Source organism: Cebus imitator, unplaced genomic scaffold (genome assembly GCF_001604975.1).
Source record: "Cebus imitator isolate Cc_AM_T3 unplaced genomic scaffold, Cebus_imitator-1.0 Scaffold96, whole genome shotgun sequence".
NCBI classification, from domain to species: Eukaryota; Metazoa; Chordata; class Mammalia; order Primates; family Cebidae; genus Cebus; species Cebus imitator.
In genome coordinates, this window is record NW_016107411.1 from 2,807,489 (window position 1) to 2,830,553 (window position 23,065).

A 23,065-nucleotide genomic window follows, 5' to 3' on the forward strand; every position below is an offset into this window, starting at 1 on the left:
TGTTGACCAGGATGGTCTTGATCTCTTGACCTCGTAATCCACCCGCCTCGGCCTCCCAAAGTGCTGGGATTACAGGCGTGAGCCACCGCGCCCGGCCTAGTATTCCATTCTTAAATATAAGCACAAACAAAAAATTATCAGACATATTAGAAAAGCCTCTAATATGAGAAGGGAAAAAACATGGAAAAAAAGCAACCTGGAGAAAACAGTATAACAGAAGAAATCTTAAAAAAGTATCATTGATATGCACAGAGATTTAAGACATATCAATGAAAAAAGTACAAGATGTTCTAAGAAAAGCCCTTAGAAATTAAAATACACACACACACACAGAAATTAAAATACAACAGCAGAAATGAAAACATCTGAGAAAATCCTCCAGAAAGTAGAACAAAAAAAGGGATGAAAAATAGGAGGAAAGAAAAATAGAAAATCAGTTGAAAAGGCCTACCATCTGATTTTAGGATTCCTAGAGATACAAGAAAAAACAGGTAGACAAAATTGTGTTCTTAAAAAAAAATTCTCCAGAATATTATTTTCCCAAAATTTATTCTGAAGGACATGAGTTCATTATCATTAAGGGCCCTTAAGTATCTAGCATAATAGATGAAAAAAGATGCACACCAAAGCACATCATTATGAAATTTTAGAACATTAGAGACAGATGGGATTGAAAGAAAATCCTGCGAGCTTCCAGGTATAACACATTGGAAGAAGAATCAGAATGGCATTAGTCCTCTCAACAGCAACACTGGAAATTAGAAGATAATGTGGCACTGTCTTCAAAATTTTAAGGGAAAATTATTTCCAACCTCAGCCATCAGTCAAATACAAAGGTAGAATGAAGACATTTTTCAGAAATCTAGGTGTCAAACATTTTGTCTTCCATGCACCATTTATCTGGAATCTCCTGGTGGATGTGCTCCACCAAAACAAGGGAGTTACAGCATTAGGACAGAGGTGAAAGGAAACTAGGGTGATTATAAGATTATTTTTCAGGATTAGAGAGCAATCAATCCAGATTGGAGGTCAGAAGGCTAAAGAATAAAATTTCTTCAAGATAAAATCAACAAACTATCTGCTGGGTCTGAATATATTGGAAGAATTAGACAATTGGCAAAGAGTTTGGGGTTGAATGAGTTATCTAACCCTAATTTTTTTTTTTTTTTTTTTTTTTTTAGACAGAGTCTTGCTCTGTTGCCCAGGCTGGAGTGCAGTGGCACTATCCTGGTTCAATGCAACCTCTACCTACCAGGTTCAAGCGATTCTCCTGCCTCAGCCTCCTGAGTAGCTGGGACTATAGGCATGCACCACCATGCCTGGCTAATTTTTGTATTTTTTGTAGAGACAGGGTTTCATTGTGTTGGCCAGGCTGGTCTCAAACTCTTGACCTCAGGTGATCCATCTACCTCCACCTCCCAAAGTGCTGGGATTACAGGTAAGAGCCACTGTGCCCTTCACTGACCCTAATTTTTAATTTAATGAAAATTATATGAAGAGTAGGTGGGAATGGGAAATTTTTAATGCATTGAGGGCATAAAAAAATTCCCCAGCATTTCCTTTTCCCAAAATTTATTATGAAGGACATCAGTTATAAGGTCCCATAAGTATCTAGCATAATAGATGAAAAACGATGCACATCATCTGCCAGAGTGGAAAGACAGATTATGCTTAAAATGTAAAAGCAGAAGGAATACAGCCATGTTTAAGAAGCAGGCAAATATTTTGACAATTAGCTAAAAGAAAGTGGTTGCTTCTGGGACTGGGTATGGTGGCTCATGCCTGTAATCCCAGCACTTTGGGAAGCTGAGGCTGGTGGATCACTTGCAGTCAGGAGTTTGAGACCAACCTGGCCAACATGGTGAAACACCGTCTCTAATAAAAAACATAAAAATTAGATGAGTGTAGTGGCACGAGCCTATAATCCCAGCTACTTGGGAGGCTGAGGTGGGAGATTCACTTGAACCAGGGCGGCAGAAGTTGCAGTGAGCCAAGATAGAGTCACTGCACTCCAGCATGGGCAAGAGAGCTAGATTCCATATCAAAAAAAAAAAGTAAAAAAGCGGTTGCTTCTGGGTAGCAAAAAATGAGGGGAAAAAAGGATAGCAGATTTTTTTTGAGACAGCATCTCACTGTCACCAGGCTGGAGTGCAGTGGCACGATCTTCACTCACTGCAACCTTCGCCTACTGGGTTAAAGCAATTCTCTCGCCTCAACCTCCTGAGTAGCTGGGACAATAGGCGTGTGCCACCATGCGCAGCTAAGTTTTTGTGTTTTTTGGTAGAGATGGGGTTTTATCATGTTTTACAGGCTGGTCTAGAACTCCTGACTCAAGAGATCTGCCCATCTCTGCCTTTCAAAGTGCTGGGATTACAGACATGAACCACTGCACCCCTCCTGGTAGCAGATTTAAAAAAAAAAAAACAAATAGAAGTATTTGATTTTGTAAACCATGTGCATACATAACTGGTACCCTAACCTTTCTTAGAAGTTAAAAAAATTTTGTTTTATTGAAAAATTTATTAAAAATTTTTTTTTCTTTTTTTGGCGCTGTGACTTGGATTCTTATAAGTTTTTAAAAATTCTCAACCTATAAAGAGGAAGTAAACAACTCCAAAGTATTTTTTTTTTGAGACGGAGTTTCGCTCTTGTTACCCAGACTGGAGTGCAATGGCGCGATCTCGGCTCACCGCAACCTCCGCCTCCTGGGTTCAGACAATTCTCCTGCCTCAGCCTCCTGAGAAGCTGGGATTACAGGCACGCGCCACCATGCCCAGGTAATTTTTTGTAGTTTTAGTAGAGACGGGGTTTCACCGTGTTGACCAGGATGGTCTTGATCTCTTGACCTCGTGATCCACCCACCTCGGCCTCCCAAAGTGTTGGGATTACAGGCGTGAGCCACTGCACCCGGCCCAAAGTATTTTTTCTGCCTGCCTTTTACTACCTCATCTCCCCTTACTTTGATGATGAGAGACAGGTCTGGGATTTAGAGTCAGACCTAAAGCCATGCCAGGCAAATTCTAATTTAAAAAGCTTGACATAGCAATATTAGTTAGCAAAAGTATTTGGGTTTAAGTCCCAGCTCTATCATTTAGAAATTGTGTGTGAGCTTGGGCAAACTATTCAAATTCTCTGGGCCTGTTTTCTCCTTTGCAAAAAAGAATGAGGATTGATATAAGGAACAAGTTATATAACATGAAAAACTCCACATAAAAGCTATTATGCTGTGTATATATTCCCTCCACTCACCAATGTGTATATTTGAGAAGGGGAAGAGGGGCAATTTTGGTTTGTTCATTCACTCAACATATATTTATGGTGTACTCTCTCTTGCTAGGCACTCTTCTAGGCACTTAGTATATATCAGTGGCAGGGGGTAGGAGAGTGGTGGTTATAGTAGACCTCACTTAGAAGGTGCTATTTGAGTAAAGATTTGAAGGAGGTGAGGAGATGAACCAAGTAGATACCTGTAGAAATGGGTTCTAGGCAGTGGAAACAGCTTGAGCAAGGGTCAGTGTGGCAAGAATGAAGTCAGTGAGGGGGAGAGAAGTGACTTTTAGTAAGTGAAATGAGCAGCCACCAGAGAATGTTTTGAGTAGAGGAATTACAGAAACTGAGTTGTTTTAAAAGGATCACTCTGGCTTCTGTATTGAGAATGGACTCTAGATTCTACAAGGGTAAACTCTGAGGAGGTTTTTATAGTAATTCAGATGAGATGATAATGTTGGTAGCACTGGTAGTAATGGCTGGATTTTAGATATACCTATGGTATTGCCAAAGGGATTTCCTAACAGAATGGGTATGGGAGTGTGAGAAAGAGAGGAGTCAAGAATAACTCCAGGGGTATGAAGGAAAAAGAATATTAATATTTATTAGGAATGAACTGTACATTTAAATGTGGTAAAGATGGTAAATTTTACATGCATATTTGACCTAAGTAAAGATAAACAATGAAAAGAAAAAAAGAATAACTTCCATGGTGGGAGAGAAAGTAATTCTCTTTTATTCTCCCCTCCCCCCTTTTTTCTTTTTGTGACAGTTTTGCTCTTGTCGCCCAGGCTGGAGTGCAGTGACATGATCTCAGCTCACTGCAACCACCGCCTCCCAGGTTCAAGCGATTCTCCTGCCTCAGCCTCCCGAGTAGCTGGGATTACAGGTGCCCGCAATTACACCCAGCTTATTTTTGTATTTTTGGTAGAGACAGGATTTCACCATGTTGGCCAGGCTAGTCTCGAACTCCTGACCTCAGGTGATCTGCCCATCTCAGCCTCCCAAAGTGCTGAGATTACAGGTGTGAGCCACTGCACCCAGCCTCCTCTTTTAAATCATGTTGACTTCTTCTTTCTAGTAGCAAGATACTCAAGTTTTTTGTCCTAGTAAGAATGCAACCAATTCACTTTCAAACGATTTCATCAGCAATGTAAAATGTCAAAGAACAAAAATGGATTAATCTACTTGCCAATTAAAAAGTGGCTTTTCATCTAGAATACACTCTAAAAATTTAATCTCAAAATGCTAGAGGAACCAACCCATTCTTGGTTTACAAAATAAATTAAAAAAAGAGATCTTACTCTGTGGGAATATACTGCGCCTATATCAATCTTGTATGGATTCATTTTCTGCATCTCTTTTTCCAGATCACTCTGGCTGTTGAAGGACTGGTAGCGAATGTAAATATCATCTTTCAATGTGAATGAAAATTCACGGTGTTGAAAGTAATTCTTTATCACTGGAAAATAAATGTACATTTTAAAGTGAATTTGCTACTTTATTCGGCTCGGGACATTATAACTTTAGCCAATGAGAAGTGTTTTTTTTTTTTTTTTTTTTAGAGAGGGAGTCTCGCTTCTTGCTTTGTCGCCCAAACTGGAGTGTAGTGGGATCTAGGCTCACTGCGACCTCTGCCTACCGGGTTCAAGCGATCCTCCCGCCTCAACCTCCTAAGAAGCTGGTACTGCAGGCGCGCGTGCCACCACGCCCAGATAATTTTTGTATTTTTTGTAGAGACAGGGTTTCACCATGTTGGCCAGCTGGTCTCCCCCTGACCTCAGCTAATCCGTCCTCCTTGGCTTCCCAAAGTGCTCGGATTACAGGCCTGAGCCACCGCACCCAGCCAGAGATATTTGTAATGAGCCCCCTATGCTTAACACCATGGTAGACGTAAAAACAAAGAAACAACCAACCAACCCCACAAGCCCTAGTCCCTAATTTGGAAGCACTTACCATTCCACATTTGCTAGGGAAAGGTACAAAAGACGAAACAGATGCGGAAATATTTTAAATATGTAATGCCACCCCTCTCTCCTCGATTTGCACTAATAAATTCAGCTGCAAGGAAGAAACTATTTCTACTCCTCTGACAGAGGCTCTTCCGCTCCTGATACAAACCAGGCCTCTGCAGATACGCCCCAGTAACCCCCTGGGCACCGCGGCAAGTAAACGGGGTACCTAAAGTGAGCCCGACCACGCAGAGGTAGGAGCGACGGCTCGGTTTTTTTACCGTGTGGCCGCAGGCTGGTCATTATATCCTGTCTCGGCCCATTTACACCTAGGAAGTGGTGGGGCGGGCTCGAGAGAGCATAAGAAGGCCCGCGGCACAAAGCCGGGCGCACTGACGGCGCTTCACATTGTCATTCTAAGGACACCCCGCCTCCAACCTCCTCACAATCCGCTCCTGAGCCCATTCCCCGCCTTCATCACCTCCGCCGTAGTTGAGCCAGCGATAGTACTGAGAGTAGGGAAAGAGCCTCCGGTAATAAAGTTTAAGCAGCTCGGGCAGCTCGGTGGGGTCAAACGTCTCCATGGAGCGCGGAACTCAACCCAGGCAGGGCTACCACAAGAATTGGCGGGAACAGCACGTCCGGCGGCTCCGCTACTGCGCAGGCGCTTATGGCCGCGGCCCGCCTTCCGTGGGGGCCGCCGGGAATTGTAGTTCTCACTTGGTGTGGGCGGGGACTGCGGGAGCCGCAGTAGTTGACGCTCTGCCTACGCGCTCCTGCACTAGCGACACCGCTCTTGTGGGTAGAAGGTCGCGTGCGTTCCCGGAAGAGGATCTTCTCCGGAAATGTGAGATCTGTAACATGTTGATTTAGGTTATTAAGATGAAGTTTTAGATTAACATTTAAGTTATTAAGATTTAGGTTATTAAGATGAAGATGCGTGGAGCATCTTTTTTACTTAATAATCTAAATCAACTTTTTGGATGTTTCAGAAATAACACCAGTATCTTTTAAAAAGTTTTGGAGGCTGGCACGGTGGCTCATGCCTGTAACCTCAGCAAGGCAGGAGGATAGCTTGAGGCCACACCGGTCTGGGCAATATTGTGAGATCTGTCTCTACAGACACCCCCTCCCCCAATATTGTGAGATCCATCTCTACACACACACACACACACACACCCCTAGCCAGCTGTAGTTGTGGGCGCCTGTAGTCCCAACTACCCCAGAGGCTGAAGTTGGGGGGGATCAATGGCTTGAGCCTGGGAGGTCAAAGCTGTGGTACACCATGATGGTTCCACTGCACTCCAGCCTGGCCAGCAGAAGGAACCGTGTCTAGAAAAAAGAAAAAGTTTTGGAAATTAGTTCTTCATGGAATTTCTTGGATTACTAGCTCCAATATGTGAAAATAAACAAATATCAACCAAATAAGAAAAGCATAGCCTATTTATTCAGACCTTACTCTAGCAAGCGAGTCAGTCACCATCATTTGCATTTGGTAGGAACGCAAAGGCAGGCAGAGTAGTAGGAAAGCTTTATACTGGGAAAAAGGGAATCCATCAAGGTATTCTTTAATTGGAGGCTGTTGGCATGGAGACGCCGTACGTGGGCAAACTAGAAGTAGGATGTGGTATGTGATTGGTTTAGGGGTGCATGTTTGGCTTTGTTTGGTTGGACCTATGTTGGAAGCTATGACAAAATTAAGGAAGCTGTAAGATACCAGGGCATTTTGGGCCCACTGCTTCAGGGGTTGTTGTTTGGCCTCTAGGATCATCACGAGAGATAGTAGTCTGACTTTCTACAAGTCTGACTTGTAGCAGGCTTGCTTCCTGTGCTGTTTATTATAGATAAGGGGGTTGGTTTCCCTGGCAGGTTGTAGATTGTGGGTCAGAGTTCTGTTTTTATACATGATCTGGTCACTGTTCATATATTCAGTCTCTCAATTAGAGCACCCAGGTATACGAAAATATGAATTATAGAAAGCTTGCAGCATCATGGAGAGCTTTACAAGTATGAAGGGAACCCATTTGCTATTGATGTGCCAATCTGCCACTCACTCTTACTGTGTAACGATACCTATGGCAATTGTGGGCTAGAGTGGTCGGTCTGATAGTCACGTGAATAACATGTCATTTGAAAACCATAGTTTTATTTTATTTTATTTATTTATTTTTGCCCACTCTGTTGCCCAGGCTGGAATGCAGTGGTGCAGTCATGGCTCACTGCAACCTCAGTCACCCAGGCTCGAGCAATTTTCAGGCCTCAGCCTCCCAAGTAGCTAGGATTACAGGTGTGCACTGCCACGCCGAGCTAATTTTTGTAGTTTTAGTAGAGACAGAGTTTCACTATGTTGGCCAGGCTGGTCTCAAACTCCTGGCCTCAAGTGATTCACCCACCTTGGCCTCCCAAAGTGTTGGAATTACTGGCGTGAGCCACTGTGTCCAGCCTTGCCTTGCACTTTTGTCTTATGCAGATGACTTCTCTCCTTAAACCTCATGAACCAACTTCTGCTGACTTCAAACTTCTGCAGCTTTCTCACCTGTCTCAGCTTTCATATAATTAAAGAGAGTAAGAGCCTTGCTATAGATGAGGCTTTGGTTTAGGGAAGATGTGGCTGGTTTGATTTCTATCAGACCACTACAAATTTCTCCGTATCAGCAATAAGGCTGTTTTATCTTCTTATCATTTGTGTGTTCCCTGAAGTAGCACTTTTAATTTTCTTCAGAACTTTTTCAGGAAGCAACTTTTCCAGGCCAGGCCTGATAGCTCATACCTTTAATCCTAGTACTTTGGGAGGCCAACATGAGCAGATCGCTTTTATTCAGGAGTTCAAGACCAGCTTGGGCAACGCGGCAAAACGCTGCCGATTGACAACAGTTTGAAAAGAAATCTAATTTCCAATGTGAAAACAAAATAAAAACTGTTCTTGGAGTTATTTCTAAACAGAATTAACATCAAAGTCACTGGAATAATCGGAATGGATGGATTGGATTCCACCCATTCTGATGGATTTGGAAAAACTGGATTCATCAAATGAATTTTTGGCCAACAACTGCTCAAGAATGATGTAACATCATGTGTAGGAATGCTGCGTTTTCTCGGATTTGACATTTTTAGTGATTGAGAATTACTGTATTATGTAAGTGGAAATATCACAACTGAAAACAGAATGCTGTTAATAGAATGATGTCTTTTATTTCCAAAGTCAGTCACTAATCCAAACCAAACCAACCAAACAAATAAACCCAGAAAAATTAGTGGGGTGTGATGGCATGCATCTGTGGCCCCAGCTACTCAGGAGGCTGAGGTGGGAGGGCCGCTTGAGCCAGACAGGCAGAGGTTGCAGTGAGCCAAGATCATACCACTACACTCCCGCCTGGGTGACAGAGTAATATCCTGTCTCAAATTTATGGCTGAGTGCAGTGGCTCACACCGGTAATCCCAGCACTTTGGGAGGCCAAGGTGGGAGGATTGCGTGAATCCAGGAGTTTGAGACCAGCCTGGTAACATAGCGAGATCTTGTCTCTACAAAAACTACAAAAATTAGCCAGCTGTGGTGGCACGGGCCTGTGGTGCCAGCTACTTAGGAGGCTGGGGTGGGAGGATCACCTGAGCCCAGGAGGCAGAGGGTGCAGTGAGCCAAAACTGGCTGAGACCCTATCTCAAAAAAAAAAAAAACAGACTAAGACCCTATCTCAAAAAAAACCAAACTTTTCCTTCGTATTTACAACTTGGCTAACTGCCTGATGTAAGGGGTCTAGGTTTTGGTTTGTCTCAGCTTTCAACATTCCTTTCTCACTAAGCTTAATCATTTCTACCTTTTGATTTAAAGTGAGAGATGTGGGACTCTTTTTTGTCACTTGAACACTTAGAGGTCATTGTAAGTTGTTAATTGGCTTAGTTTCAATATTGTCTCAAGGAATATGGAGGCCTGAGGAGAGGGAGAGAGATAGGAGAACAGCAGATTGGAAGAACGGTCAGAGCACACAACATTTACTGATTGTCTTCTTACACAGGCAAAGTTTGTTGTGCCCCTGAACAATTACAATAGTACATCAAAGATCACTGATCATGGATCACTGTAACAGGTATAATAATAATGAAAAAGTTTGAAATATTACAAGGAATACCAAAATGTGACATAGAGACACGAAGCAGACACATGCTGTTGGAAAAATTGCACTAATAGACTCACTCCATGCAGTGTTACTACAAAGCTTCAATGTGTAAAAAATGCAATATCTATGGAGCATAATAAAGTGAAGCACAATAAAATGAGGTATGCCTGTATATAACCTTTGCCATGATATCAGGTACCATTTTAAGAATTTATCACGGGGCGGGGGGAAGAATTTATCCCTCATGAGAACTCTATGTGATAGGTACCAATACTATCCCTATTATATTTTTCTTTTTTTTAAACCCCTTTCCTGTGTAGAAAAAAATATGTAGCTTGTTGCTAGATTTAATTTTACATAAGCATGCTCTTTGAGGCTGAAACAAATCTGACTGATTTCCAATGTGAAAATAAAATATAAAAACTGTTCTTGGAGTTATTTCTAAACAGAACTATCATCTAAGTCATTGGAATCATCAGACTCATCTATTTTGGAAAAATCAGATTCATTAAGTAAGTCTTCGGCCAACAACTGTTCAAGAATGATGTTAATATCATGGGTAGGAATGCTACGTTTTCCAGGATTTGACATTTTTAGTGATCAAGAATTACTGTATTTTGTAAGTGGAAATACCACTACTGAAAACAGAATGCTGTTAATAGAATGATGTCTTTTGTTTCCAAAGTCAGTATACGAGAGCAATGTAGAAATAATAATAAAAGCAAGATATTTCATGGCAAAGTTATCTCTGGATAAATGCTGCAGCCACAAGCGCTGCTGGCAAGTATTCTTGGGGAAAATTGGAAAAGGGTTAAAATTTTAATTTATTTTTATTTTTTGTAGAGATGGCATCTCACTATGTTGATCAGGCTGGTCTTGAGCTCCTGGGCTCAAGCAGTTAGCCCACATTGGCCTCCCAAAGGGCTGGGATCACAGGCGTGAGCCACCGTGCCCAGCCTTTTCCTATTTTAAAGAAGGGGCAATATGCAGAGAACTTAAGTTAATTTGTCCAAAGTCACACAGCTAGTAAGTGGGAGAGACATTAAGCAGAGAATCAGACAACTTGGCTCTGGAGTCTATGCATTTAACCCCAAAACCATATGCTGTATCTCTACAAGGAGTCATTGGGAAGGTTAAATGAGACAAACTAAGGAATGTCTGGCACACACACTCAATAGTTCAGAACCACTCACTGTGAGAAAAATATCTTAAAAGTACTCTGGCATAGAAAGAAGCCTTTATCTCAAATACCACTGGGAGGCAGTATCACCTTTCAGTTTCCCTTTGTGATTTCATCCACATAGGTGCAAAATCCTTTTCCCCAAGCCTTATACTACCTGGCTCTACCATCCTTTTTAGGTTTTTTCGGGGTATATTTATCAGCCCCAATGTTGGCTGCCCCATGGGGCTCTCCCATGTTGTTTGTAGACTTTGACCTCTGCCTCAAGGATTGCCTTTCAGTTTAAGTCCTATTGTTACTCTGGATGTTTTTAGTATCTAAAGGGATGATCTATTCTGTAAAGGTATGGTTAATTCAATCATTCATGAATTCATTCATTTATTCCACAAATAGTTAATGAACATATGTGTTGAGCACTGAGGTGGACTGTGGGGAAAATAATTAATGACATGATTTCTGCTTCTGAGAAAGTTATAGAATACTAGGGGCAATAGACACATATAAAAAAGTGTAATGAATGGGCCGGGCACAGTGGCTCATGCCTGTAATCCTAGCACTGCCTAGTGGCTGAGGCAGGTGGATCACTTGAGCTCAGAAGTTTGAGACTAGGCTGGCCAACACGGCGAAACCCTGTTTCTACAAAGACTACAATAATTAGTGTGATGTGGTGGCTCATGCCTGTAGTCCCAGCTACTCGGGAGGCTGAGGTGGATTGCTTGAGCCTAGGAAGCCGAGGCTGTGGTGAGCTGTGATTGTGTCACTGTACTCCAGCCTGGGTGATAGAGCAATGCCCTGTCTCAAAAAAAAAAACATGTAATGAAGTGTTATAGGTGCATTTTTAACCCAACTGTCTATTGGTTTTGGCATGTTCTTAAGACATGGATACGATTAGTACAGGGAACACAGGCACAAAAGTATAAATGGCACTTTTGGGAAACTGCCAATAATTTCATATGGAGAGAGCCCGGACTTCAATGGAGGGCATAGTGAGAGATGGGGCTAAGAAGTAAAGCCATGGCCAGAGCATTGCCTGCCAAGTTAAGGAATGTGGAAGTCAAAATTATTCATCATCTACTTTATTTGGTTAAAATGAAGTAAACTATTGATCTTATCAATATTTGATGAGAAGCCTTGGGAGTTAAAATCCTGTTAAAACAAGTAAGTTGCTTGAAAACTTGAAGTACTCCTATGTTAGTTATTTTCCTTGTTAATAAAATAAAGAAGAGAGACTAGAGAATATGTTACAGGACCAGCAGGTTTGTATGCCCACTGCACAGCAACAGACCAATACACTGAGATAGTAGGGTTTGCAGCAGAGAAAGAGTTTAATGATTGCAGGGTGGCTCAGCAAGGAGATGGGAGGAGATCAAGTCTATCTCCCTAAGGAGTTCTGGGCTGGAGTTTTTAAGGGGATTGTGGAGAGTGAGGGGCTGGAAAATTGTAGCCATTGAGTGTCTGCATTCTTTGGTGAGTCAGGGATCCTTCAGAACTGCTGATGTCAATGGGGTCCTTCAGATCAGCTGATATCATTAGTTTCACTGGTATGCAGGACCAAAAGGGTATCTCAAATGGAAAACCATTTTTTAGTGTTTAAGTTGTTATCTATAATAGAGCAGTTAAGGGGAACTATAGTATTCGGTCTATGTGATTCTAGGACAATAGGCACTAAACAACTATGAGAAAGTAGGTCAGAGAGCCAGCTGACCTAATGATTAAATGTGAGTGTGTCGTAAGCTTGGTTTATTTTCATTTCTTTCCCTGCCTTCTTTCCTGATTAATTTTAAAAGGTTTATAAGGACAGTTTCAAATATGTTCTATTGACCCAGGAGCATAATAAACAAAAGGAGATGGGGCCAAAGTCACATCTCAGTTTAAATATGATAAGCTCTGTCTCTTGTTATCATAAATTATTGAAAAGCAGCAGAGAGTACTTTCATATTTTTTAAATGCTAAAGTTTTAGATTGATCTCACAGGAATGTTCCGCCTAACAGAGCGCGTGATGATTATGAAGCCAGTAAAACATGTTCTGGGACATTGCAATTGCTCTTTAATCTACTTGATGGGTTTGGTATAGGAAACTGAATTTTTAAAACCTAAACTATACATTAACCTACTAGACTTTAGATAAGCAATCTGCTGATATAAATATTGTGTAGGTTCTCCTGTTAGCCACAAAGCTATATATCTTTTGGCTTTAGCTTTCTCCTTGTAGGCTACTTGAAATAAAATATTGGTAGATTCAAATTAAAACATAACATCAAGCCTTGTTCCTTCAAGAATTTGGATTTGTCTGAAGACAATGAAAAGCCATGAAAGGGTTTTTTTTTTTTTTTTTTTAAGACGTAGTCTCACTCTGTCACTTAGGCTGGAGGGCAGTGACATGATCTCAGCTCAAGTGATGACACTTGGGTTCAAGCGATTCTCATGTGTCAGCCTCCCAAGTACCTGGAATTACAGGCGTGTGCCACAATTCCCAACTAATTTTTTCGTGTTGTTAGTAGAGACAGGGTTGTGTCATGTTGGCCAGGTTGGTCTCAAACTCCTCACCTAAAGTGATTCACCTGCTTTGGCCTCCCAAAGTGCTGGGATTACAGGCATAAGCCACCATGTCTGGCCCATGGAAGGGTTTTTTAAGCAGAGTAGAAATATAATCAGAGTTGTGATTTATTTATGTATTTATTTATTTTTGAGACAGGGTCTCACTCAGTCATCTAAGCTGGGGTGCAGTGGCATGATCACGGTTCACTGCAGCCTCAGCCTTCCCAGGCTCAGGTGATCCTCCCACCTCGACCTCCCGAGTAGCTGGGATCATAGGCGTGCGACACCACACCTAGCTAATTTTTGCATTTTGTGTAGAGACGATGTTTCACCATGTTGGCCAGGCTGATCTTGAAGTCCTGGGCTCAAGTGACCCTCCCACCTTGGCCTCCCACAGTCCTGGGATTATAGGAGTGAGACACTGCCCTTGGCTTCAGAGTTATGGTTCTTTTTTTTCTTTTTTGAGACAGAGTCTTACACTGTCGCCGAAGCTGGAGTACAGTGGCATGATCTTGGCTCACTGCAACCTCTGCCTCCTGGGTTCAAGGGATTCTCCTGCCCCAGCCTTCTGAGTAGCTGAGATTACTGGCACCCACCACCATGCCCGGCTAATTTAGAGTTACATATTATAAATAAACTCTGAAGCCCTGTAGAGGGCAAATAGGAGGGGAGAGAGCAACTAGAGGTGGAGCAATCCTAGCAGACTATTGCCAGAATCCAGGTGAGAAATACTTATGGCCTGAACTAAGGCAGTAAAATGGAGATGGAAGGGATGGGATGGACATAATGACTTAAGGAGGTAGAATTAATATTGATTGGACATGGGGGATGAGGAAGGGGTCTAGGATGATTCCCAGGTTTCAGACTTGGGCAACTGGATGGATGGGAGTTGTCTGGCATCTATTAGGCATTTAGTAAATTTGTTGAGTGTTTGTTGAATTCATGTGCAGATAGGAAATAACATGAAAATAAGGAGGAGGACCAGATTACAGTGAATCATCATTATTTTAGTTTTGAATGTGTTGAGTTTTAGGTACTACTGTGATTATCCCTAAGTACGATTTTACTATGGGGTGTATTGTGACTCCTCACATTTAATATAAAATGAAAAATGAGCAAAAGATTTGAGTAGGCGTTTCACCAAAGAAGACAAACAGATAGCCAATACGCACATGAAAGGATTCTCAACATCATTAGTCATTAGGGAAATGCAAATCAAAAACACAATGAGGCTGGGTGCAGCGCCTCACACTTGTAATCCCAGCACTTTGGGAGGCCGAGGCAGGCAGATCACGAGGTCAGGAGTGTGAGACCAGCCTGTCCAATATGCTGAAACCCTGTTTCTACTAAAAAATACAAAAAGTAGCCAGGTGTGGTGGTGCACACCTGTAGTCCCAACTATTCGGGAGGTTGGGGCAGGAGAATCGTTTGAACCCGGGAGGCGGAGGTTGCAGTGAGCTGAGATGGTGCCACTGCACTCCAGCCTGGGCAACAGAGTGAGACTCAATCTCAAAAAAACCAAATCAAACCAAATCAACAAACAAAAAACTACAATGTGATATCAATCCATATCAACTAGGATAGCTAAAATTTGAAAAGATAATATGGCCAGGTGCAATTGCTCACTCCTGTAATCCCAGCACTTTGGGAGGCTGAGGTGGGTGGATCACTTGGGGTCAGGAGTTCGAGACCAGCCTGGTCAACATGGAGAAATCTCGTGTCTAAAAATGCAAAAATTACCCAGGCATGGTGGTGCATGCCTGTAATATCAGCTACTCAGGAGGCTGAGGCAGGAGAATCACTTGAACCCAGGAGGCAGAGGTTGCAGTGAGCCAAGATTGTGCCACTGCCCTCCAGCCTGGGCAGAAGAGCGAGACTCCTTTTCAAAAATAAAATAAAATTAAATTTGAAAAAAGATAATAAATATTGGTGAGCATGTGGAGGGAGAATTTGGAACCCTCATGTGAAGCTGGTGAGGTAGTAAAATGGTGCAGCCTCTTTGGAAAACAGTTGGACACTTCCTCAAAATGTTAACAATAGGGTTATCATTTGACCCAGCAATTTCACTTCTAGGGTATATATCCAAGAGAATTGAAGGCATATGTCCACACAAAAAATCTGTATGTAAATATTCAGTATTATATTATACATAATAACACAAAAAACCAGAAACAACCTAAATGTTTATCAACTGATGAATACATAAACAAAGTGTGGAATATCCACACAAGGGAATATGATTCAGACATTAAAATAAAGTACTGACATATGATACGACATAGATGAACCTTGCAAACATTATGCTAAACAAAAGAAGCCAGTCACAAAGGCCACATATTGTGTGATTCCATTTATATGAAATGTCCATAATAGGCAAATCCATAAACATGGAAATTAGATTATTGGTTGCCAGGCGTGGGGTGGAGGAGGAAAGAATGGGAGGTGACTGCTAAGGACTATGGGGTTCTTTTGGGGTAACAAAAGTGTTCTGAAAGTAGATAGTGATGATTGTTGTACCACCCTGTGAATATACTAAAACCCACTGAATTGTACACTTCAAAAGAGTGAATTGAATGATATGTGAATTGTGCCTCAATAAAGTTGTCATTTTGGCTGGGTACAGTGGCTCATGCCTGTAATCCCAGCACTTTGGGAGGCTGAGGTGGGTGGATCATGAGGTCAGGAGATCGAGACCATCCTGGCCAACGTGGTGAAACCCCATTTCTACTAAAAATACAAAAATTAGCTGGGTATGGTGGCATGTGTGTGTAGTCCCAGATATTCAGGAGGCTGAGCCAGGAGAATTGCTTGAACCCAGGAGATAGAGTTTGCAGTGAGCTGAGATCACACCACTGCACTCCAGCCTGGCAACATAGCTACATTCCATCTAAAAAAAAAAGAAAGGTGACTGAGCCAGCCCCAGTTTGCAGTAGCTGATCTCAGGGTGGCAGTCTTAAGAAGTGAGCTTTACTAAAATCAGCCTGCCCTCCAACCCCACTCTAGCAGGAGATTTGCATCCCAGTATTTCAATTTAAATTAGAGGATGAGGCCAGGCACGGTTGTATATGCCTGTAATCTTAGCACTTTAGGAAGCTGAGGCAGGCGGATCTCTTGAGCCTAGGAATTTGAGAGAAGACTGTGCAAGCTGGTGTAACCCCATCTCTACAAAATAAAAATACAAAAATATGCGGGGCATGGTGGTGTTTCCCTTTAGTCCCAGCTACTCTGGAGGCTGAGGTGGGAGGATCACTTGAGCCTGGGAGGTCGAGGCTTCAGTGAGCCCAGATTGTGCTACTGCACTCCATCCTGGAGTGACAGAGGGAACCCTGTCTCAGTAATAAATTAGAGGGCCAGGTGGGCAGCTCATACCTGTAATTTCAGCATTTTGGGAGGCCAAGGCTGGAACTTGAGATCAGCCTGGCCAACATGGTAAAACCCCGTTTCTAGTAAAAATACAAAAATTCCAGTGCCTGTAATTCCAGCTACTCCAGAGGCTGAGGCAGGAGAATTGCTTGAACCCTGGAGGCAGAGGTTGCAGTGAGCCGAGATTGCGCCACTGCACTTTAGCCTGAGTAATAGAGAGAGACTCTGTCTTAAAAAAAAAAAAAAAAAAAAATAGAGGATGGGGGCTGAGGAGCAGACAAGACTCTCTGTCTGGTCAGGCAGCTTTTTCTTTCTGCTTTTCATTTTGGCAGTAACAGAACAGATTCTGCAGCTGATCAAGGATGACACTGGTGAGAACCCCATGAGGGAGTGGAGTAGCCTGGACTCTTACCACAAGAGGGAGGTGTTATGAAAGCAGTGTAGAGGTCCAGCGAGCAGCAGTGGGGGCAGGCAACCGACTGCTGCCTGATGTGCAAAGAAGTCCTTTCAAATCTCCAGGACTGGACTCTTCCTGAGCAAGCCAGGTGAGTAGGGGTGTGTGTGTGTGTGTGTGTGTGTGTGTGTGTGTGTGTGTGTGTGTGTCGTCATGATTGCTTGCTCTGTTTTTTTGATCTTTACTCCTGTGGAGTTTGGGAGGGTACTGGTTACAGGTTGGGAGTGATTTCATACTTACAAATAGGAACTCTAGGTACACTCTGAAAACGGGAATCTTGGCAGCGGGGGAAACAAGCTCTTTCATGGTGAATGCTGATAACTGTGGGATAAATTCGTGAAACTTTGGGTAAGTAGAAAGTGGCCTTCTGTGATTGGGCCAAGATCCCAGAACTCTGAGAGACTGAGGCGCGAGGGTCCTGTGAGCTTAGGACTTTGAGACTAGCGTTGGCAACATGGTGAAACCCTGTCTCTACAAAAAGTACAAAAAATTAGCTAGGTGTGGTGGTACCCACCTGTGGTCCCAGCTACTTGGGAGGCTGAGGTGGGAGGATCACTTGAGCCCAGGATGCACCACTGTACTCTAGCCTGGGCGACAGAGTGAGACTCTGTCAAAAAAAAGAAAAAAAAAAAACAATTATTGACTTTAAGAATACTTAGCCTGTATTCCCAATGTGGGAAGAAAAGAATGTCATGGTGGATCAGTTCAGGGAGCCATGTGCTGATTTGCCCTTAGGACCAATGACTAAACTGATTGGAGTTTGTAGACAAACCCAGGTCTGAAGATTTTAATCAAAGAGGGGAACAAAGTCTACTTCTTATTTTGCCATGTACTATATTGCCCAGAGAGAGGTCCTCTGCTTGAGACAGAAGAAAGACGAGCATGGCCCAGAATAGTGATAAAGAGCTGATAGAAATGATTAAGGATGTTGCAATATGTGGAGTTATTCATACGTAGGAAAGTAGTGGCATAATGAGCCAGATAACACGCATTCCCATGGCACAGTTTCCTTCTGTGAAAGCTCAGATATTAATACTAATATCTAACAATTATGTATTGCATTAACTCATTTAACCTTCTTTTTTTTTTTTGAGACGGAGTTTCACTCATGTTACCCAGGCTGGAGTGCAATGGCGTGATCTCGGCTCACCGCAACCTCCGCCTCCTGGGTTCAGGCAATTCTCCTGCCTCAGCCTCCTGAGTAGCTGGGATTACAGGCATGCACCACCATGCCCAGCTAATTTTTTGTATTTTTAGTAGAGACGGGGTTTCACCATGTTGACCAGGATGGTCTCGATCTCTTGACCTCGTGATTCACCCGCCTGGGCCTCCCAAAGTGCTGGGATTACAGGCTTGAGCCACAGCGCCTGGCCTCCATTTAACCTTCTTAATAAATCACTGAGGTATCTTTTTCCCGTTTTGAAGATGAGCACACAGGAACAGAGGCCAGTTCACTTACCCAAGGCTGCAGAACAAGTAAGTGACAAAGGCTGATTTTGAACCTAGGCAATCTGGCCTCAGAGTCTATGCTCATGAGTCTATTTTTTAATTTTTTTCTTTTGAGAAAGAGCCTCACTCTGTCTTCCAGGCTGGAGTGCAGTGGGTTGATCTCAGCTCACTGCAGCCTCTGCCTCTCAGGTTCAAGCTATTTTCCCGTCTCAACCTCCTGAATAGCTTTGATTACAGGTGCCCACCACCACACCTGGCTAATTTTTGTATTTTTAGTAGTAGGTTTTAGTGTGTTGGCCAGGCTGGTCTTGAACTCCTGGCCCCAAGTGATCTGCCTGCCTTGGCCTCTCATAGTTCTGGGATTACAAGCATGAGCCACTGTGCCTGGCCTCATGAGTCTGTTTTAAAAAATATTTTTTAGGCCAGGCATGCTGGTTCACATCTGTGATCCTAGCACTTTGGGAGGCCAAGGCAGGTGGATCACAAGGTCAGGAGTTCGAGACCAGCCTGGCCAATGTGGTGAAACCCTGTCTCTACTAAAAAATACAAAAATTAGCCTGGCATGGTGGTGTGCGCCTGTAGTCCCAGCTACTCAGGTGTCTGAGGTAGGAGGATCGCTGGAACGCAGGAGGTGAAGGTTGCAGTGAGCCAAGATCATACCACTGCACTCCAGCCTGGCGACAGAGTGAGACTCCATGTCAAAACAAACAAACAAACAAACAGCAAAAAAACCCCTTTTTATCCCTTCTTTTTATTATTTATTAATTTTTCCAAACAGGGTCTTGCTCTGTTGGCCAGGATAGAGTACAGTAGTGCAATCACGGCTCACTGAAACCTGAACATCCCAGGCTCAAGTAATTCCCCTCCACATCAGCCTTCGGAGTAGCTGGGACTACAGGCACACCCCACAATGCCTGCCTAACTTTTGTATTTTTTGTATAGATGGGATTTCGCCGTGTTGCCGAGGCTGGTCTTGAACTCCTCAAGCAATTCTCCTGCCTTGGCCTTCCAAAGTATTGGCATTACAAGTGTGAGCCACTGGGTCCAGCCTCATGATTCTACACCATCCACAAAATCAGAGTTGGGGCAGGGAAGCTCATGCAGAGAGGTTCTCGGAAAGAAAGAAAAGGAAAGGTAGTTAGGGAATCATTTAGAGTAGTCTTGCTGGTATCACCATTTATTAGTGCTCTGTACTTTCCATGTTCCAGGTCTTTGCTCTCGCTTTTCTCTTAGCCTGAAATGCCTTTGTTCAGATACCACCTGTCAGATAGCACCTGTCCTCCAAGGCTCAGCAAATCATACTTCCTTCATTTTTTTTTTTTTTGAGACAGAGTCTCTTTTTGTCGCCAGGCGCCAGGCTGGAGTACAGTGGTGCGATCTCGGCTCACTGCAACCTCTGCCTCCCAGGGTCGAGCAATTCTCCTGTCTCAGCCTTCTGAGTAGCTGGGACTACAGGCACGTGCCACCACACCCAGCTAATTTTTGTATTTTTTAGTAGAGATGAGTTTCACCATGTTGGCCAGGATGGTCTCGATCTCTTGACCTCGTGATCTGCCCGCCTTGGCCTCCCAAAGTGCTGGGATTACAGGCGTGAGCCATTGCGCCTGGCCCATACTTCCTTCATTTTAAAGCTCTTTGGTTTCGATGGAACATAGGCAATGTGGGAAAGAGGAGGGGGAGAAAAGGTCAATATCCAGTTACAGAGGGCCTTGTACAACTAAGGTTTTAGATTTAGATTTTCAGTAGGTTGAATATTATTCAGGGGATGACATCGGCAGAGCTGTGCTTTAGGGAAATTAACCAGACAGCCCTATGTGGATGGGAGGGGAAGTGAGAGTGACACTGTGGGGTTAGTGAGAAAGCTTCTGTAATAGGCCAATCAAGACACATTGGGGAGTCCTTGCATTTAGGGTATAGAAGGGAGAGGAAGAGCTGGGAGGGGAGAAGGGGAAGGGACACTGTGTGTGACTACTACAGGAGAACGGGAGTAGAGCATCTCAGAACTGAAGGGAGGAGCGTGTTCTTCAAATTGGGTAGTCAGAAGGATTAAACCATGGCTTCTGGCTGTGAGAGACAGGAGCCGAGGGACAGGCCACCGCCTGACCATGAAAAGCCTTCCAGGGAAAGGCAGTGTAGTGTAGTGGTTAGATGCAAGGCTTCTGCAGGTGAACACTCTGGATTTGATCCTGTCTCTGCTATTCATTCTGTTTCACCTTGGAAAAATCACTTAATTTTTGCCTTAATCTGTGCTTCAGTTTCCTCGTGTGAAAAATGGGCATAATAATTGCATATACCCTCTATTGTGTGTGTGTGTGTGTGTGTGTGTGTGTGTGTGTGTGTGTGTGTGTATGGTTTCAAACAGTGCCTGGCATGGAAAGTTTTCTATAACTGTTCACTGTTATTATTATGTGTGCAAGCTGGACAGTTCTGACTTTATCCTATGGATGACAGGGAGTTACAGACAGAATCCAGTAAGGGCATGGCATGATCTGAAAGAATCTCCTTTTTCACCAAAGGCCAGGTTAGAATCTAAGAATCAGAAAAAAATCATAAGAAAAAGGAAAGTGCTAAGTATCACAGTGAAGTCTGAGGAGAAGAGAGAGGAGGCCTTGGGAATTGCCTGCTAATAGGGCCTTGGTGAGCTGTGAGAGAGTTTTCAGAGGGTGATGGGAATAGAAGGTGAAGTGCAAGGAGCTCGTGGGTGGTAAGAAAATAGAGGGCCTGTGCTTGCTCTTTGAATATTTTGGCCATATGGGGAAGAGAGAGGATGGTTATTAAAGAGGTGGCAGGTTAGGATGGTCTTAGGGAGGAAGAAAACAGAAAGAAGATAGAGAATAATATAGAGACATTTAGAGCAGAGGTACCCTCAGTGGGTCCTGGAACCCTCTGAGATAACAGGCAAAATGCTGTGGTTGTGAATTAGAGTTTCCAGGTTGAGCTTTATCTGGACTTTGGCAGGGAAGCAACATGTATGCTCATCTATGGAAGGAGAGCTAGTTAAACATTGAAGAAAATTTGAAGGTTGGTAAAGATTTGGAACAGGTGTTGTTGGGAAATAATAAGGGAGGAGTCAAATGGAGGCAAACAGAAGGCTTGCCTTGTATCAGGGAGGGCCCAGCTGAGACAGGATAGCATTGATTTGTTGTATAAATGGTTAGTTTGTTTTATGTTCTTTCTCTAGCACCACTTGGCAGCTGGCAGCTAGAGAACATAGGCTTTGGAGTGGTAGTGAAGCACCCTAAAATAGCCAACTATGAGACCTATGCAGAATAAGGAGGTGAATGAAACTGTGAGAGGATTGCAGTAATAGACAGAGGCTAAGGAAAAGGAAGGCAGAGAAGAAACAGACAGGTAGTGGGGAGATAGTGGGGAGGGGAAGAGCCCCAAAGATAGGATGGGGCTGTGCAGAGAGGGCAGTTTCAGCTTTTCGGGATTTTTTTTTTTTTTTTCCTGAGGCAGAGTCTTACTCTCTCACTTAGGCTGGAGTGCAGTGGCATAATCTTGGCTTACTGCAACCTCTATTTCCCAGGTTCAAGTAATTTTTGTGCCTCAGCCTCCCAGGTAGCTGGGACTATAGGCACTGCCACCACACCCAGCTAATTTTTGTATTTTTAGTAGAGATGGGGCTTAGTCATGTAGTCCAGGCTGGTCTCGAACTCCTGACTTCAGGTGATCTGCCTGCCTCAGCTTCCCCAAGTGCTGGGATTACAGGCGTGAGCCACCATGCCTGGCCTAGCTTTTCAAGATCTTTGTGGGAGAGTAGTAGCTTCAAGCAATGATGAAGCCCAAGATGGGGCAGGCCTGAAATAAACAGTGGAAGTTCTTAACCTATGCATGTGTGATTATGAAGGTTTTTTCCAGGCAGAGCCTCAAAACTCATTAAAGAAAATTAACCAGACAGCACAGTGTAGATGAGAAATGAAGAGGCTGACCATATGGTGTAAGAAAGCTGAATTCTTTTTTGCCATAGCAGGAAGTTAATTGAGAATGTCAAAAATTGATCAAGAAATAGCAGTTTAAGAACTGTATAAATAATCTGAGTCAAAGACAAAAACGTAAAGTAATTGCACAGCTTTTGCAGATGAATGGTTTGTTTGTAAAAGCAAACAGGCCACTTTGAGTTTCATATTTGAAATATTCGAGGCACATTCAGGTTTGGCCTAGGGTTTGGGATTCTGCCAGGTGTATCTCTTCTGCAGGTATTCTTGCTGCCAGGCATGCGATGGCTAAATAGTAAAGCCCAGGGAGGCTGTGAGGGCCGAGCTTCTCCCTAGCAGGGGAAGTAGGTTTTCATCTTTGGGAACAGAAAATTGCCTTTTAGTCAATAAACAGACAGGATGAAGCTCTCTCTGTTACTGTAGTGCACCGGGAATGCCAACTGGGCAGAACAGAGGCAGCTGGCCAGAGAACACAGAGCTCTCAGATTCAGAGAGGCTGAGGGCTTCAGAGAAGGAAGTGGGGGGGGGAAGAGGGGAAATGGAGAGAAAGAGAAGATGGAGGAGGAGGGAGGAGCAATAGATGCCTCTCTCCACTGCTTTCTCCTCCTCACTGTCTCCTTCCATTTTACTCGCCTATCCCTAAATTGCCCTCTTGCTACTGCCTTCTCTCCTCTCCTTCCCAGACCAGGCTTTTGAAAAAGAGTCTCCACTCGGCTCCACTTACTGCCCTCCAATTCATGCAGCAGTCCACTGAAGATTGGCGTCTGTGCTCTTCGCTCTCTGAGTCTTCCTGTTAAGAGCACCAGTG

The 23,065-nt window shown here is 43.4% G+C and overlaps 2 protein-coding genes across 4 annotated transcripts in view; one reads left to right on the forward strand and one right to left on the reverse strand.

The window, feature by feature from the left end:
- PRIM1 (DNA primase subunit 1) overlaps window positions 1-5,889 on the reverse strand; it is a 24,260-nt gene extending 18,371 nt beyond the window's left edge. Inside the window, exons 1-3 of the mRNA XM_037741256.1 lie at window positions 5,701-5,889; window positions 4,572-4,729; window positions 2,960-3,020 (exon numbers count right to left, since the gene is read on the reverse strand). Coding sequence (XP_037597184.1) covers window positions 2,960-3,020; window positions 4,572-4,729; window positions 5,701-5,803 — 322 coding nt within the window. The 5' untranslated portion in view covers window positions 5,804-5,889. The remainder of the gene's footprint in view (window positions 1-2,959; window positions 3,021-4,571; window positions 4,730-5,700) is intronic.
- Window positions 5,890-5,937: 48 nt separating this feature from the next.
- The window catches only part of HSD17B6 (hydroxysteroid 17-beta dehydrogenase 6), a 40,761-nt gene continuing 23,633 nt past the window's right edge, over window positions 5,938-23,065 (forward strand). Inside the window, exons 1-2 of one of the 3 annotated variants that reach the window (XM_017536147.2) lie at window positions 5,938-6,066; window positions 16,749-16,961. In XM_017536147.2, coding sequence (XP_017391636.1) covers window positions 16,906-16,961 — 56 coding nt within the window. In that variant the 5' untranslated portion in view covers window positions 5,938-6,066; window positions 16,749-16,905. The remainder of the gene's footprint in view (window positions 6,067-16,748; window positions 16,962-23,065) is intronic. The other 2 variants (XM_017536148.2, XM_017536149.2) reach the window with 2 other exon arrangements.